The sequence below is a fragment of the Notechis scutatus genome, chromosome 4, assembly GCF_049901735.1.
Source record: "Notechis scutatus isolate UNSWTSFEM ecotype Mainland chromosome 4, rNotScu1.2, whole genome shotgun sequence".
Classification (NCBI taxonomy): Eukaryota; Metazoa; Chordata; class Lepidosauria; order Squamata; family Elapidae; genus Notechis; species Notechis scutatus.
The window spans coordinates 1,890,864-1,908,666 of NC_142012.1; the positions used below are offsets into that span (position 1 = coordinate 1,890,864).

At 43.9% G+C, this 17,803-nt stretch overlaps 1 protein-coding gene across 1 annotated transcript in view; it reads left to right on the forward strand.

The window, feature by feature from the left end:
- Positions 1-17,803, forward strand: part of DNAAF9 (dynein axonemal assembly factor 9) — a 119,128-nt gene that overhangs the window by 70,026 nt on the left and 31,299 nt on the right. Inside the window, exons 21-26 of the mRNA XM_087962569.1 lie at positions 2,238-2,384; positions 3,974-4,062; positions 4,959-5,057; positions 6,157-6,274; positions 6,998-7,086; positions 9,827-9,985. Of these exons, the coding sequence (XP_087818695.1) occupies positions 2,238-2,384; positions 3,974-4,062; positions 4,959-5,057; positions 6,157-6,274; positions 6,998-7,086; positions 9,827-9,985 (701 nt within the window). The remainder of the gene's footprint in view (positions 1-2,237; positions 2,385-3,973; positions 4,063-4,958; positions 5,058-6,156; positions 6,275-6,997; positions 7,087-9,826; positions 9,986-17,803) is intronic.

Here is a 17,803-nt window from a genome sequence, read left to right on the forward strand (position 1 = left end):
GTCAGAAATGGTGTAGGGTCTCCAGCTTGGGTGGAGGGTTGGACTAGATGACCTATAAGGTCCCTTCCAACTCTGATTATCTGTTATCTGTGTATGTGTAAGAGAGAGAAAGAGAGATGTGTGTTTGTGAGTGAGTGAGTAAGTGAAAGAGATGTGTCTGTGCAAGAACACAACCATGTTCAGAGAGCACCAAGGATCCCACAGTCCTCCTCCCACTCCTCCCCATTCCATACCCCACACTCTTCTAGCACTGATTATGTTATCTAGTTGGGTCATGAAAGGTCTGCAAGAAAACCACCAAGCTCAGAGAGCACCAAGGACCCCATTAGTTTAACACAGAGCTACAAAGATTCTCTTCAATTTAGATAGATGTATAGCTGTGGTTTTTCAAACTTGGCAACTCTTAAGACATGTGGACTTCAACTCCCAGAATTCCCCAGACAGCTCAGCAATGCAGTGTTTCTTCATGTCTCCTTGTGTTTATGTCCCACTTTTATTATTTTTGCAAATAACGCAAGCTGGCAAACCTATCCGACACCCCTTCCTCTTCCTAGTTTCCCCACCACAACAACCCGGTGAGGCGAGTTGGGCCGAGGGAGAGAGAGAGGTGAGCTGGCCCAAGGTCACCTTATATACTAAGGCAGAACTAGAACTCACCAACTCCTAGTGATTGGCTCAAAGTCCTCCAGCATTCAAACCAAAGGCAGGACTAGAACTCACCATCGCCTGGTTTCTAGCCTAGTGCCTTAGCCATAATGCTGGCTGGGGAATTCTGGGTGCTGAAGTCCAGACAGTTGCCTGGTGTTTAAATTTTTTTAAAAAAATAAAATAGAGTAACTGAGTTGCTTTGCTCCAGAGATATTCCACACTGGTTCAGAAAACACAACCATGGTTAGTTGAGCAAGCCAGAATTTTAGTTTGACTTTACCCTGCTGTTATTTTTCCAACTGTGCTGGTGCTACAACTCCCATGTTGGCTGGGAATGCTAGGCTTTATAGTCTAGGTTCACCTGGAAGATCCTCTGTTGAAGGCACGTTGTTGTTTCTCTTCCTTTCTTGGCAATTTTCAATCTTGACTTAACATCTTTCAAGAAGAGATTGGACTGCCGTTGGTCAGAAAAGGTGTAGGGTCTCCCGCTTGGGTGGGGGGTTGGACTAGATGAGCTACAAGGTCCCTTCCAACTCTGATTATCTGTTATCTGATGGAAAGTAATTGTCCAATACAAGAGACATTTCTCCCCAGAAATTCTGACATCATCGTTCCCCAATCTTTCCACATATCAGACTGACAGAGGGTTATGAATGTTTGAGGGGCCCTTGGTGCTCTTTGAGCTTGCTTGCTTTCCTGCAGACATTTCATTACCCTTCGAGGTAACATCAGTGATAGTAAAGGAGTGCAGTTTGCTGTCAGTTTATATTCTGCTATGAGCTAAGAGTATGCAGCAGCAGCAGCCAAAATAAGTCAATGCAATCCTAAATCCTAAATTGTATTAACAGAGGGATACAGTCAAGGTCAAGGGAGGTTGTTGAGGTAATTCCCCGTTAGGAGAATGAGCGCATACAGGGAGAGATGTATTTGAGAGCAGTGTTTGAATAATACACACACAGCACACAGATACACTGTACAGTAAATGTAGGTTTTTACTTCCAGACAGGTTTAAGCAAAGTTCAAGATAAGCAGTCCAAAAGTCATTCACAGATAAATCAGTCAGTTTTTCAATCCAGGGATAATCCAAATATCAACTTCCAGTGTCAAAAACAGTTCAGTATCAGACTTACATTAAATCCAGTAACATCAGTCAATTAGGATAAATGGAGGAACGGCAATATTTTCCAACAGAAGGAAACAGAGACTCACTGAGACACACTCTCTTCTGAGACTAAGACTAAGACAATCCAGGTTTCTGGCCCCATCTTATGGCCGTTTCAAAAACCACACCCAATTGCAGTTTTTGCAATCTCTTAAAGACATAGTACTAAAATATTTATCCTGGTTGATATATTTCTAACCCAAATACCTGTTAGGTGACTTATATTCCTAACAGAGGTACTAATTCCTGCGCTTTAAAACCAGCAATGAAAATACTGTTTTCCTGTCTTCTGCATAATGGAGCATTGACTTGATGCATCTTGGAGGCCCAAAGGACCAAAAAGGAGGATTATAAACTCCTTCCTTGCTTAATTTATATCAGAACCTCTATCCATTTTTTCCCTTTTCTTTTCTTCCTTGTGTTTTAGGATTCCACCAGTGTGGTTGCCTCGCTCTTTATAGAATACAAGCCTTCTCTGCTTCCTCATTTGCCGGTCCAGCTGCACACCCCAAACAACGTCCTGATGATTGCAGTTTTCCCAAAGTCCGCCCTTTATAAAGCTTTCTATTCCCAGGTAACATCAGTCGTGCTGTGGTGTCATGACCCTGTTGGAATCTGATTCGGAGGGGGAGGCCGAGCAGCTAACAGGGAGTGGGAGTCTGGCTCCATTGGCTGTGGAGGAAACTGGGGAAGGGCAAAGTCCGGCTGGGCAGAGGAGGGGGAGAGGTAGAACAAGGGAGAGGGAATTTGGAGGAAGACCCAGGCCCATCCCCTCTTCATCCTAGGGCATGCAGGGAGGAACAGAGAAGGGAGCAACGTGGGTTGCGTGGGTTGCGTGGCTTATGGGGGAGGGAAGGGCCCTGATTCCCTTCACTAGCTGCAGCTGGGAATACAGGGTTTAAAAAGGGAAGTTGCACACAGCAAACTGTTGAGAGCAAATCACGAGTTATCTGTATTGTCAAGGCTTTTCTGGGTTCCTGGCGTCTTCCCAACTGTGTGTGTTTTGCTGGCCTTTCAAGTCTGCAATTCCTTCTCCTGCCCTGTCAAGTTAATTACTGCAGAATGCTTTGTGTGGATTTTTAGTTACAGTTTGTATGTACTTTGTTTTCGGACTGAATTTCCTCCACTTAGAGGCTGTTCCTGGGAGAGTTTTTTCTCCAGCCCAGAATGTAACCAGGGCATTGGGGGCAAAGTTGGAGGTATTAAAGGGGACTCCTACTGATTATCTGGCTGGGTTGCCTTTGTGCCAAGCCTTGTTCAAAGCAAACAAATACCAAACAGAGATAAAAGCAAAACCATTTTAATGCTTCTCTGTGAATTCCGTTCATTCATAGTGAAACACTATTAAAAGCTAATTGTCCCAGAGAAGAAAGAGCCTTGCCAAGGCTGTGCAAAGCTGCCAAGAACACTAAGATTAAATTGCAAGGAAATAATCAAAACCAAAAGTCTCCAACACAAACCAGGATAGTCCAAACATCCACCAGGCTTGAAGTTCAAGAACTTCTTTGCTTCCTGCAAAGAATCCCACCTCTGAGGGCTGGCTTTTATCCCTTAAGGGAGGGGCCATCACCTTGCAGCCTTACTCCTGAGTCGCCCGTGCTGCTGCAGCTGCTCTTTCCTGCGAGCAGGCCTGCGTGCAACCCTGCGCGCACGTGCCCTGGGCACAGGCTCCTCGGGGGCCTCTTCCTCACTGCTGCCAGCCTCCACAATCTCCGAAGGCAGCATTCTCCTCCCTGATGGTCCTGGCCCCATCCCTGCGTCCCAGGCAGGACCCTCACCCGAATACTCGCTCTCCGAGACCTCAGCCGTCCCACACCTGCTGCCGGCGAACCACAACACGTGTCTCCTTTGCTTTAGTGGAGAGTAAACCACCTGGGGGTACTTGCTTGCTCTCCTGGCAGGGTGGAGAGAGAAGATGTGGAGGAATCTGCTGGCCCCTAATTATTAGGCAGTTTTTTTAAAAAAAATCCAAAAGTGTTGATGTGGATCTCTTGTAGTGGAGCATTTGCACCAAAGACAAATTCCTTGTGTGTCCAATCACACTTGGCCAATAAAAGAATTCTAATCTAATCAGCCTCCCGAACAAGTCCCATCTGCAGGCTTCATTTAAACAGTGATGCGCCCGGTGAAATTGTGTAAGTTGGATCTTCTTTGTCATTACAGGTTTTTTCCACCTGGCAACAGCCGGGAAATTCAGGAGTAACGTTAAAAATGATCCAGGACAATTGTCTGTCTGCAGAACAGGAGCGATTGTAAGCCAATGGCTTTTTTATTCCAATTCTTTTTTTTTTAATTAATAAAGTTTTTATTTTTTAAGACAAACATATACAAACAATACATAAAAACATAAAACCACCTTCCGTTTTATATACATACAGTGTGTCAGTTGGTTACGAATCTTTTGGGGCAATCCTTTCATAGTCGTTGCTCACAGTTTATATCAATCTCACATTGTCAAACTAACATATGCTTATATAGTTATCAATTGTTAATCATCCATGACCAAACTATTTATTCCATCATTTTATATGAGATATCCCAGATTTTATTTTAAAATTTATATTGTGCTTTCATCCAATGGTTATATACGTCTACATTGTATTTTATATCAATCTATTAAACTTCTATAACAAAATTATCTATTCTATTATGCTACTATGTCTTTTTATCCAGCCATTGATAAAACAAATCCCATATCATATAAAATTGTTTATCTTCTTGTTCTCTGATTTCAAATGTCAATTTACTCATTTCAAAGTCCATAATTTTCTTTAAGACATTTTCACAGTTCTTGCAAATACAATTCTAGCCACTGTTAAAACATTTACAATCAAATATTTCAGCTCTTTGTTGTACATTTCCTCTCTTTTATTCCAATTCCATGGGGCCAGCCAACTTTAAGACCTGTGGACTTCAACTCCCAGAATTCCCCTTAGCCAGTCAACTTTAAGCTGTGGACTTCAACTCCCAAAGTCCCCCAGCCAGCTGTGCTGATTGGGGTATTCCGGGAGTTGAAGTCCACAAATCTTAAAAGTGGCCCTGGTTGGACATCCCTGGCTTAAGGCATTGGGACCTAGTTGTGTCTTTACACTTTGATGTTGACATGAGTTGTAAGGGCTAAACAATTCATTAGTGTCCTCCTTCTTAGACATTCCAACATGCAAAAGCTCTTTGAAGTCTCATCCCATCCTGCTGGAGAACGATGGAACCAAGTAAGACTGCTTACCAGCCTTCCAGATCTGGCCAGGTGAGAGCTTCCCACCATTCCTTGGTTCTGAGCCAAACTCGGATCATCCCATGGAAGTCCAGCTGGGTCACTTTTAATTGTATGATTGGGTAGGTCATCTGCGGCCCTCCCACCATTGCTCAGCTGCAATTCCCAGCATCCTTGCCATTGTCTACGGCGATGTTTCTCAACCTTGGATACTTTTAAAGAGATGTGGACTTCAACTCCCAGAATTCCTCAGCCAGCTGTACTGGCTAGGGAATTCTGGGAGTTGAAGTCCACACCTCCTAAAGTTGCCAAGGTTGAAAACCACTGATCTATGGAGATTCTCAATCATCCAGTTGTTTACTAAAAGGCAACTGGATTTTCTTGACTTTTCCTTTGAAAGCATTTCACTTCTCACCCGAAGAACTAAAGAAGCGTCTTGGATCAGAAGTAAAATGTTTTCAGAAGAAAAAAAAAAACTAAAAAAAGTCCAGGAAAGAAAGCACTTTTGGGACATCTGGGTCATTGGTCCTACTTTTGGGAATATTTGGAAGCTGTACTTATGAACAAGATGCCTCTCTGTGCTGTATGAAGATCTCTTTCATTGAATGAGTGGGAATTTTCTGGAATTGTACCGTGAAGTTTTCTTTACTTGAGTTAACTCCAAAAGCCCAGGTAGATTTTTTTGCAAAGAACTTGGAGTTGTTTTGCCATGATCTGCGTTCCACATGCTTTCCCAGATTGCCTCTCATTCCAATATTAACGAGATACGCCAGATGAGCTTCTTTTGATCAATCAGGGTTCACTAGATGCTTCATGTTTGGGTCGGACCCGGTGTTTCACAACCTTGACAACTTGAAAATGGGTGCATTCCCAACTCCCAGAATTCAGCTAACTGGACAATTCTAGGAGTTGAAGTCCACCCAAGTCATCAAAGTTGAGAAACATTGGTTGGGCAAAGTCATTAGAGTATGAAAACTTCTCAGATAGTTCAGTTCCATCGTGGCTGGTCTGCATGGACATAAAGCAGGTCTTCAGAGGATTCCCTCCAGCGCATTTCCAAGAAAGAAAAAAAATAGACTGAATGTGAGGACAGTGAAGTGGAGTAATTCTGACTCTGCTTATCCCTTCAAAGTTTTCTACAGCACTTTACCATTGGTAGCGTCAGCCAAGAACCAGTGATGAGGTGGCATCTGCCAGTTCTTCTGCAGCAGACTGAGGACATTCCTAATAATGAGAAAGAGAATGATAAGGTAAGGTCATCACTGTAGATTGTGCATTTGCTTTTCATCTCCCCAAGTGGCTGTTTCGCTTTACGCGATTTACAATATTTCTATGTCCTTCTGGTTTCAACTACTGAGTCATACAGAGTCACAGGGTTAATTCGGTTTATTCAAGGTCAAGAGATAACAAAAGAATGCAAACTAGAAAAGAGTCTCAGATGCTGGTCTGAATGATTGGCTTTTAAAAAGGAGCACACGGAAGAATAGTCCAAAATCAGTCCAAAGTTCCGAAAGCAGGATCAGGTTTATCAGCCTGTCCAGAGGTCAGAAGTTCAAGGTTTCTTTGTCGGAACGGGATTCACAGGAACATCACGCAGGCGCTGAAGTTCAGATGTTGTTTCCAGCAAAAGGAATATGAGTCAGAGCTGCCTCTTAGATCAGGCTGCAGATCAAGAGATTTATTCCCTTGCTTGGCATCTCCACTCTGCGGTCCTCTCTACCTGTGTGTGTAGGACTAGGACCTCATCTTCGTCTGACTGTTCCAGCAGTCCCGGTGGCATTGTTTTCGATCTGCCTTGTGGCTTGTTGACTCGATGTCTCCTGAGACTGATATTCCACAGGTTCAGCTGGAGCAGCTTCTTCAGATTTAGAATCCCCAAGTCCTGAGCTTAAATCACGATAGTCCACAACTATTTTTCCCCCCCAAAAAAAGTAAGACAGTTTCATAACCTTAACCTTCCTTTCTCTTTTGAGGTGACGATTACCATCCTGACGGGCCTTCCTGGATGCCAGTCAAGCGAGCTGTGCTCATTCTTGGTCACGTTTAACAAAGAATACGGAAGGTTGGTAGAACCTGATTTTTATTTTTATTTTTTGTCCTTTCTTGATGGTGGATTAAAAGTATGTTCAGCCGAAATCATGGGCAGTCTAACACAGGGGTCGCCAACCAGTGGGCTGGGACCACTGGTGGTCCGCAAGAACATTTTGGTGGTCTGCAGAGAAATGTCCCCCGACAAAACAATTAAGCCAGGCTGTGCAGGAACACAAGGCTGCGCCGCCCACATGGCCTGTGGGAACACAAGGCTTGTGTCGCTTGCATTGCAAAACTGTTGAGGTAATTCCCCGTTAGGAGAATGAGCGCATACAGGGAGACGTATAGAGAGAAGTGTTGGAATAATACACACAGAGCACACAGATACACTGTACAGTAACTGTAGGTTTTTACTTCCAGAAAGGTTCAAGCAAAGTCCAAAATAAGCAATCCAAAGTCATTCACAAGTTAAATCAGTCAGTTTTCAATCCAGGGATAATCCAAATATCAAAGTCCAGTGTCAAAAAACAGTTCAGTAACAGACTTACATTAAATCCAGTAACATCAGTCAATTAGAAGTAATGGAGGAACGGCAATACTTTCCAACAGAAGGAAACAGAGATACACTCTCTTCTGAGACTCAGACTAAAACTAAAACAACCCAGGTTTCTGGCTCCATCTTATGGCCGTTTGAGAAACCACACCCAATTACACTTTTGCATTTTCTTAAAGATACAGTTTTAAAAAGTTTATCCTGGTTTATATATTTCTAACCCAAATACCTGTTAGGTGACTTGTATTCCTAACACAAACAACATGAGGTAGTGAGGGGAGGGGGGGGAGGGGGTAAAGGGCAGAGGGGGGAACTTGCCCCACTCGCCCCACATGCCTGGCCTGGCCACCAGGCTGCTTCTTTCTTCTTCTGCTTTTGGCTGCACGCAAGGAAAGCAGCAGAAGTCTTTCTTTCTCTCCCCCAAACTCCGCCAGAAATGAGTCTTTGAGATCCTGCAGGGCCTCCTGCTCCAAAGACTCATTTCTGGCGGAGTTTGGGGGAGAGAAAGAAAGACTTCTGCTGCTTCTGCTGTTTTCCTTGCAGGAAGCCAAAAGTCTCTCTCTCTCTCTCTCTCCCCTGAGAACAGAGCTGGAGACGGTCTCCTGCCATCCCAAATAAAGAACAATCAATCGGTAGGAAAATGGGGTGAGGGATTTTCCCAGGCTCTCTAGTCTGCAGGATGTAAAATGACGAGTTTGGTGGTCCCTGAGTTCCAAAAGGTTGGCGATTCCTGGTCTGACACACCTTGTAATCTGACAGATCTCCCAGAAAGGACATGTGCCCCCAAACATTTTGCAAAATGGAGCCATGTTTACTTCTCCAGCTAAGCACTTTATAGTAATGTTTGGATTGCGTCTCTCCGCTCTCAGCCAGTTTGAAAGTGGGAATTCTGACCATTTTAGGGGCATCAAGTGTAGAAGGTCCCGTCTACAGAGAGGCTGTTCAGTTGGCCGAAGTATTTCAGATAAACCATTTTTGGGTGGAAACTTTGGTGCTCTCTAAGCTTGGTGGTTTTCTTGCAGACATTTCACTACCAAACTAGGTAACATCATCAGTGCTCATGAGGTTATCTAGTTGGTTAACGAAATGTCTGCAAAGAAATAGAAATAGAATATCAGAGTTGGAAGGGACCTTGGAGGTCTTCTAGTCCAACCCACTGAGTCCACTGAACATAAAGGGCCCCACAGTCATCCTTCTCCTCTTCCTCCTCCCAACTTCCTTCCCTTTGCAAGTCTCACTCCCTTCCAGCACTAATGATATTACCTAGTTTGGTAATGAAACATCTGCAAGAAAAGTTCAGAGAACACCATTGCGTTTCCTCCTCCTCCTCCTCCTCCTCCTCCTCCTCCTCCTCCTCCTCCTCCTCCTCCTCCTCCTCCTCCTCTCTTCAAATCCTTCTCCCTTCTAGCACTGATGATGTTCCCTAGTTGGGTCCTGAAATGTCTGTAAGAAAATCCCCAAGCTCAGAGAGCACCAAGGACCCCACAGCTTTTCCTCCTCCTCCTCCTCCTCCTCCTCCTCCTCCTCCTCCTCCTCCTCCTCCTCCTCCTCCTCCTCCTCCTCCTCCTCCTCCTCCTCCTCCTCCTCCTCCTCCTCCTCCTCCTCCTCCTCCTCCCCTCCTCCTTCTCCCTCCTCGTCTTCTCTTCAAATCCCCTCCCTTGTAGCACTGATGATGTTACCTAGTTGGGTCATGAAGTGTCTGCAGGAAAACTACCAAGCTTAGAGAGCACCAGAGACCCCACAGTACCCTCCTCCTCCTCCTCCTCCTCCTCCCAAACCCCACTCCCTTCTAGCACTGATGATGTTACCTAGGTGGGTCTTGAAACGTCTGCCAGAAAACCACCAAGCTCAGAGAGCACCACAGCTAAAGTTCCATAATTAGGTAATTCCCTAATTCAGTAATTCCCTAAATCAAGGATCTATCAAAAAACAACAACAACAACACAGCCCTGCCAGCATTAGCAAGGCAAAGCACTTGTACTTTAAGAGAGAGCAAACCCCACTCCCTTCTAGCACTGTTGATGTTCCCTAGTTGGGTCATGAAACGTCTGCAGGAAAACTTCCAAGTACCAAAGACCCTTCAAGTCTGAGCTGCAAGCCACTCTTGCCTATCGAAGCCAAATTCGTCTTTGTCGTGCTCCCGTTTAAGCAGGTTGGTTTGAGGGACGGAACAGGCTGGGGAGAGCGTAGCAAATAAAACCATCTTCCTTCCCTCCAGGTGGCTCGTTTATCGCCAGACCATGGACAGCCCCGAATGCTTCAGTGCCGCCCACTTCCAGAAGTATCTCTCGGGGGTCCTTGAATCTCAGCACAGCCGAAGCAGCCGGCCTTCCGCTTATCACCGGAAGAAAGTGAGGCTGCTGGTGGTCCTGCAAGGGTAAGAGGTTTCACCCACCTACCAGGGTTGTGGTTCTTTCTTTCTTTCTTTCTTTCTTTCTTTCTTTCTTTCTTTCTTTCTTTCTTTCTTTCTTTCTTTCTTTCTTTCTTTCTTTCTTTCTTTCTTTCTTTCTTTTTCTTTCTTTCTTTCTTTCTTTCTTTCTTTCTTCTTTTTTAGAAGTGTACCCATTTTCACTTCCCTGTTGAAGGATGATTTGGATGATTTGTTGAAGGATGACTTGATGCGGTTGGTCCTTGACTTAACCATTGGAACCATGATTTCCCTTTGCTAAGTAAAGAGGTTGTTAATTGAGTGATGCCCAATTTTACAGCCGTTTTGGCCACGGTGGTTAAGCAAATCACTGCAGAGGTTAAGTGAATTGTGCAGTCATTAAGCAAATCCAGTTTCCCCTTTGACTTTTGGAACTGGGCTGGGAAAGTTGCATCTCTATCTATCTATTTCTGCCATCTGTCTATCTCTGCTTATCTCTATCTATTTATCTCTGTATCTATCTCTGTGTGTCTGTCTATCTCTTTATCTAATCTATATATTTATTTGTCTATATCTATATCTAGCTATCTATATTTATATCTATATCATCTATCTACCATCTATTTCTCTCAATCATTTGTCTGCTGTTAAATCTTTATCTATCTGTTATATATCTACTTATCTCTATCATCTCTATATATCTATATCTATCTATATATCTATCATCTATATCTCACAATCATCTATAATCTGAATCTCTACCTATATCTCTGTCTATCTCTATATCTATTTATCTATCTATTTCTGCCATCTATCTATCTCTGCTTATCTCTATCTATCTCTCTTCGTATCTATGTCTGTCTATCTATCTCTCTGTCTAATCTATATTATGTCTATATCTATATTTATCTATATCTATCATCTATATCTCTCAATCATTTATCAGCTATTAAATCTTTATCTATCTTTGTTATATATCTACTTATCTCTATCATTTATATCTATTTATATCTATCTATCATCTATATCTCTCAATCTTTAATCTGTTGAATCTATCTATATCTCTGTCTCTATCTATCTATCTATCTATCTATCTATCTATCTATCTATCTATCTATCTATCTATACATTATTATATCTATCTATATCTATGTCTGTCTGTCTGTGTCTGTCTGTGTATCCATCTCTGTATGTCTATATTTCTCTCTCTATATATTATATCTGTCTATTTCTGTCTGTCCGTCTGTCTGACTGTATCTGTCTGTCTGTCTTTCTATCTATCAAATTTATTTCCTGCCGTCTCATTTCAAAGTGACTCTGAGGGGGGATGTCTTACAGCAAATAGCCATCACATGACTCCAGGATGCTTGCAACCCTTGTAAATAAATGCCAGTTTCCAAGCCCCCAAATTCTGGTCATGTAACAGTGAAAGATGCTGTGACCGTTGTAAATGTGAGAACCAGTTGTAACTTCAAACAAACCGTTGTTAGTGGAGGACTACCTGCATATGGTTCAGGGCACTATAATTAAAGTGGAATCAAGTCTGTTAAAGAGAAATGAAGACCAAGCCACTTGGAGTGCTTAAAAATCTCTTTTATCTTATGAGATATTTTATCCTACTTGGGGTGCAGTAGATCTAGTCCTCAAGTTACAACAGTTCTTGTAGTGGCCATTCAAAGTTGCAGTGGCACTGAAAAAAGCGACTTATGACCGTTTTTCACACTTAACGACCATTGCATCACACCTCCCATGGTCACCTGAACCAAATTCAGACGCTTGGCAACTGACTAGAATTTACGACAGTTCGCAGCGCCCCTGGGGGGGGTCATGTGATTCCCCCTTTTGCGACCTTACTTAACAACCCTGTGACTAACTTAACAACTGCAGTGATCCACTTAACGACTTGGCAAGGAAGGTTGTAAAGTGGGGCAAAACCCACCAAACAGAGAGGTCTTGCTTAGCAACAGAAACGTAGTACTCAATTATGGTCGTAAGTCAAGGACTACCTGTATATTTTTCACCACACACATATCCATTCCCAAAAAAAACCCCACAGCCTCTATTTCAGGTTAACCAAGCCAGCTTTGAAAAGAGGGGGGAAAATGGATTTTATGAAACACAAGATGTTTAATAATAAGCCACTGGCTTTTAATATACATGACAAGTATATTATGGTTTTGTTTTTTTTAGTAAGTCCCTCAGGGAAGCAAGTGGCCTTATTCTTGATTAAAATCACATTCCCTAGATAAGTAGTCAAAAAAGGATGTGGCCAGCATTGTATCTTGGGTGGAGTAGCTTTAACCTCTTTCCCCATGGGAAGTGCTGTTTAAGTCAAGGGAGTAGTTATGCGTGAAGTGTGGAAACCTTCAGAGTATTGTGTAAAATCTATTCAAAATGCTGAGGTGAAGTCAAAAGTAGGCATTTCTTCTATGTTTTGCTCAACGTGAAAGAGACTTGGGAAGTCTTTAGAAAGGCTGAACGCCTTTCTAATTTTGGAAACGAGGTGGAACTTAAAAACAGATCAGCCCCAACCAGTAGCCTTTTGCGGCGAAATTTGAGTGTGGAATGAAGAACAATTCCTGGGGCCTTCAACAGATGTGGCCAAATAACCATGAATAAATGTATTCATGTGGTTGCCAAAAACGCACATGTGCGATCGGGATGATCCAAACAGACTTTTCGGGAGGCTGCCATTTCTCAGATATGATGTGGGGTCTCCTGCTTGGGTGGTAGGTTGGACTAGTCCAGGAGTCGCCAACCTTTTGGACCTCAGGGACCACCAAACTCATCATTTTAAATCCCATAGACCAGAGACCCTGGGAAAATCCCCCCCCCAAAAAAAAGTCTGCAGGAAAATTCCCCACCCTGTTTTCCTACCGATCGATCTTTCTTTATTTGGGATCACAGGAGACCGTCTCCACCTCCGTTCTTAGGGGGAGAGAGAGAGAGAGAAAGAGAGAGAGACTTTTGGCTTCATGCAAGGAAAGCAGCAGAAGCTGCCGAAGTCTTTCTTTCTCTCCCCCAAACTCCGCCAGAAATGAATCTTTGCCGGCACAGCCTCTTTGGAGCAGGAGGCCTTGCAGGGTCCCAAAGACTCATTTCTGGCGGAGTTTGGGGGAGAGAAAGAAAGACTTTGGCTGCTTTCCTTGTGTGCAGCCAAAAGCAGAAGAAGAAAGAAGCAGAAAGAAGCAGCCCGGTGGCCAGGCCAGGCGCATGGGGCAAGTGGGGCAAGTTCTCCCCTCCGCCCTTTCGCCCCTCCCCTCACTACCTCGTGTTGTGTGCAATGCAAACAACGCAAGCCTTGTGTTCCTGTGGGCCATGTGGGCAGCCTTGTGTTCCTGCACAGCCTGGCTTAATTGCTTTGGGGGTGACATTTCTTTGCAGACCAGAAAAATTTCTTGAGGACCACCAGTGGTCCCCGGCCTGCTGGTTGGCGACCACTGGCTTAGATGACCTACAAGGTCCCTTCCAACTCTGTTAATGTAATCCTGGGGTCCCCAAACTTGGCAACTTTAAGACTTGTGGACTTCAACTCCCAGAATTCCTGAGCTAACATGACTGGAGGAGGAAGAATTCTGGGAGTTGAAGTCCACAAGTCTTAAAGTTGCCAAGGTTGGAGACCCATGTGCTGGAGTAAAGTGCCCTCTTTCCCCTGCTCTCCCCCAATCAGTATCTGGGTTGCAGCCGAGCACATCTGGAACAGATCAAAAGGAGCTGACCAGCTGTAAGAAAATGACAGCAAGTAGTCCTGGACTTACCATCTCAGTTGAGCCCCAAATGTCTGCAAGAGAACAACCAAGCCTCAGAAAGAACCAAGGACACCACAATTCTCATTCTCCTTCTCCTCTTTCTCCTCTTCCTCCCTGCAAACCCCACTCCATCCTAGAACTGATGACGTTACCTAGTTGGGTCATGAAATGTCTGCAAGAACACAACCAAACTCAGAAAGAACCAAGGATCCTATGGTCATTGTCCCGCTCCTCCTCCTCTTCCCTTCCACTCTGAAACTCTAGCATGGATGACTTTACTTAGTTTGAGGTTGAAATGTTTGCAAGAAAACTACCAGCACCAAGGATACCCTCTCCCTCCTCCTCCTCTCCTCTCTGCAAACCCTATTCCCTTCTAGAACTGACGATGTTATCTAGTTGGGTCATGAAACGTCTCAGAGAGCACCAAGGACACTGCAATTCTCATTCTCCTCCTCCTCTTTCTCCTCCTCCTCCTCCTCTGCAAATCCCACTCCTTTCTAGAACTGACGATGTTACCTAGTCGGGTCATGAAATGTCTGCAAGAACACAACCAAATTCAGAGCGGACTCCAAGGACTCTTCAGTCCTTTTTTTCCTCCTCCTCCTCTCTGCAACCTTTCCCTCCCTTCTAGCATCGATGAGGTTCCCTGGTTGGGTCGTACAACAGCTGGCAGAAAACCACGAAGCTCAGGAAGCAGCAAGGCCGCCCCCCCCCCCCCCATTCAGCCCTGGGCCACAAACATCGTTTTCTCTCAGAAGCAGAAACGAAATCCTGCCTCAAAAACGATCGAACGAGAGGTGGCAGATTTAGCCATGAGAAACGAGGGCCAAGAGAGAGAGAGAGAGCAGAGGAGGGCATTTTCGAAAGGGTGTCAACGCAGGTTACGACCTGCTCTCGGCGGCTCTACAACCCACGATATGCAACCACGGGTGGTTGCATATCGTGGGTTGCAGAGCCACCGAGAGAGCAGGTCGTAACCACCTCTTGCACTGACAGCGATTTGACAGTGGGTCCCGTGACCCCGAGTGCGGCGGGCTAACCTTCCCTGCCATGGGTTCAGTCGGAGGCTGGAGGTCCCATCTGTCGGAGAGGCCGGGATTTGGATCCTTGCCCCGAGAAGAAGGTTGGGCTCAGCAGCTTCGCAATCCCGACTTTGTGATCTAACCAAGGCCGGTACTTTTGCCCAGGAAGTCAAATCACAGCTCGATGGCCTTTTCTAGATGCCGCTAAGATGCATTTCTTTAAACAAATTCCCATGACTGCATCTGTGGGTGGGGGGAGGGGAGTTTTGTGTTCTTTCAACAGGTAGTCAGTCCTTACTAGGGGTGGGATTCTACCTGGTCGGACCGGTTCTATGGAACCAGTTGTTAAGATTCTGCGCAGTTCAGAGAACTGGCCAATCGTGCCCCTGGCTGGCCCCGCCCCTCCTCACCCACTCACTCCTCACCTGGCACGAGGACCATCAAACTTGCCTTTTTGGTAAGTTGCTATTTTTCCTTTTTTTTTTTTTTCCTCAACCATCAACTGTTCTGCTGTGCCGGGAGATTTAGATTAGCTAGGAAGCAGGAAAACCTTGGATGTCTTGCTTTCTACCTAATCAAAACGCAGTGCTGAACCTTCTTTAGGACCGAAGCTTCTATTTTTCAGTGCAGACTCAGGTAGCCGATGGCAGAAAGATAGATCTCTGAGTGAATCTGTGATTCTGGGTGCAACTCAATCTGCCTGCCTGCTTTGCCTGATTTTGGGGAAAGGTTGCTCTTTTTTATATATATAAAAAAATTCAATATTTACATAAATATTTATAATATTTACATACCAACCACACCCACCCAGTCACATGACCACCAAGCCATGCCCACAAATTAGGCCCATGCCCACAGAACCAGTTGTCAAGAAATTTGAACCCCACCCCTGGTCCTTACAACTTATGAGCACAACTGAGCCCCCAAATTTACGTGGCTATATTTATGTTTTGCCCCATTTTACCACATTTCTTGCCTCAGTTGTTAAGCAAATCACTGTGTTCTGACCCAGCTCCCCAAACACGACAGACCGTGTGAAGTGAACTTTATTAGGAGCACCAGCAAAACGTTTCTCTCACCGCAGGCTAACCAGACCATCTGGCTGCAAGATGAATAGTTGCCTGCCACACCTGTTCATCTCCGCCCCCTGCCTTTTATCCCCAGAGCTAGAGTGGGATCTTGCTAGCAGCGGTGGTTTTTCTGTCCCAAGGACTGGCCCATAGATTTCCACTGCTCTCCTCTCCTCTCCTCTGCCTTCTGCGGACGGACGGCCCAGACTCTGCCTCTGTCTGTCTCTCTCTCTCTCTGCCAGCTCCATTCCCTCTTCCCCTCAGAGCTCCCAGGTTGCCTTGATCCCGACCTGACTCGCACGCCTCCTCCTCCTCCTCCTCCTCCTCCTCCTCCTCCTCCTCCTCCTCCTCCTCCTCCTCCTCCTCCTCCTCCTCCTCCTCCTCCTCCTCCTCCTCCTCTGATTTGGCTTCTGGACAAGCCACAACCCACTGCAGTTGTTAGTAACACATTTATTATGTGAATCTGGCTTCCCCGTTGACTTTGCTTGTCAGATGGTCCCAAATGTTGATTACGGGACTCTGTAACCATCATAAATCAAAGTCGGTCGCCAAATCTCCAAACTTTGATCACGTGATAACAGAAATGCAACAGTCATAAGTGCGAAGAACGGTTATAAGTTACTTTTTCCAGTGCCATTTTAACTTTGGTCACTAAACAAATGGATTTAAGTCGAGAACCATCTATACAGGTAGTAGTTTTCCTCTTACAACACCAGGGGGGTGTAAGGGACCAGACTTCCCAAACCGGCTGTTAAATGAGTCTGATGTTACAGAAAGTGAATCACTTCAGTTGTTAAGTCAGTCACACGGTCGTTAAGCGAATCCAGCTTCCCCCCATTGACTTTGCTTGATGTTACTATTACTATTAATCCTCCCATCCTCCCTATCCCCCTTCCCCTCCCGCTTGTGACTGTGTGACTGTAACCTTGTTGCTTGTATCCTAACGATTTATATGGACTGTTTCCTAGTCTGATTTGATGGCTTATTGTACCCTGTAACTATTATTAAGTGTCGTACCTGATGACTCTTGACGAATGTATTTTATTTGTTCTTTATGGATAGTGAGAGCATTTCCACCAAGACAAATTCCTTATGTGTCCAACCACACTTGGCCAATAAAGAATTCTATTCTATTCTATTCTATTCTATTCTATTCTATTCTATTCTATTCTATTCTATTCTATTCTATTCTATTCTATTTTGTATTTCTATTCTATTCACTGTTTCCTAGTATGATTTGATGGCTTAATTGTACCCTATGGCTATTATTAAGTGTTGTACCTTATGATTCTTGACTCTTGACGAATGTATCTTTTCTTTTATGTACACTGAGAGCATTTGCACCAAGACAAATTCCTTGTGTGTCCAATCACACTTGGACACCAATAAAGAATTCTATTCTATTCTATTCTATTCTATTCTATTCTATTCTATTCTATTCTATTCTATTCTATTCTATTCTATTCTATTCTATTCTATTCTATTCCATATTTCTACTCTACTCTACTCTATTCTATTCACTATTTCCTAGTATGATTTGATGGCTTATTGTACCCCATGACTCTTATTAAGTGTTGCACCTGATGATTCTTGACTCTTTGACAAAAGTATCTTTTCTTTTATGTACACTGAGAGCATTTGCACCAAGACAAATTCCTTGTATGTCCAATCACACTTGGACACCAATAAAGAATTCTATTCTATTCTATTCTATTCTATTCTATTCTATTCTATTCTATTCTATTCTATTCTATTCTATTCTATACTATACTATACTATTCTATTCTATTCTATTCTATTCTATTCCATTCCATTCCATTCCATTCCATTCCATTCCATTCCATTCCATTCTATTCTATTCTATTCTTTCCTTATTCTATTCTATTCTATTCTATTCTATTCTATACTATACTATACTATACTATACTATACTATACTATACTATACTATTCTATTCTATTCTATTCTATTCTATTCTATTCTATT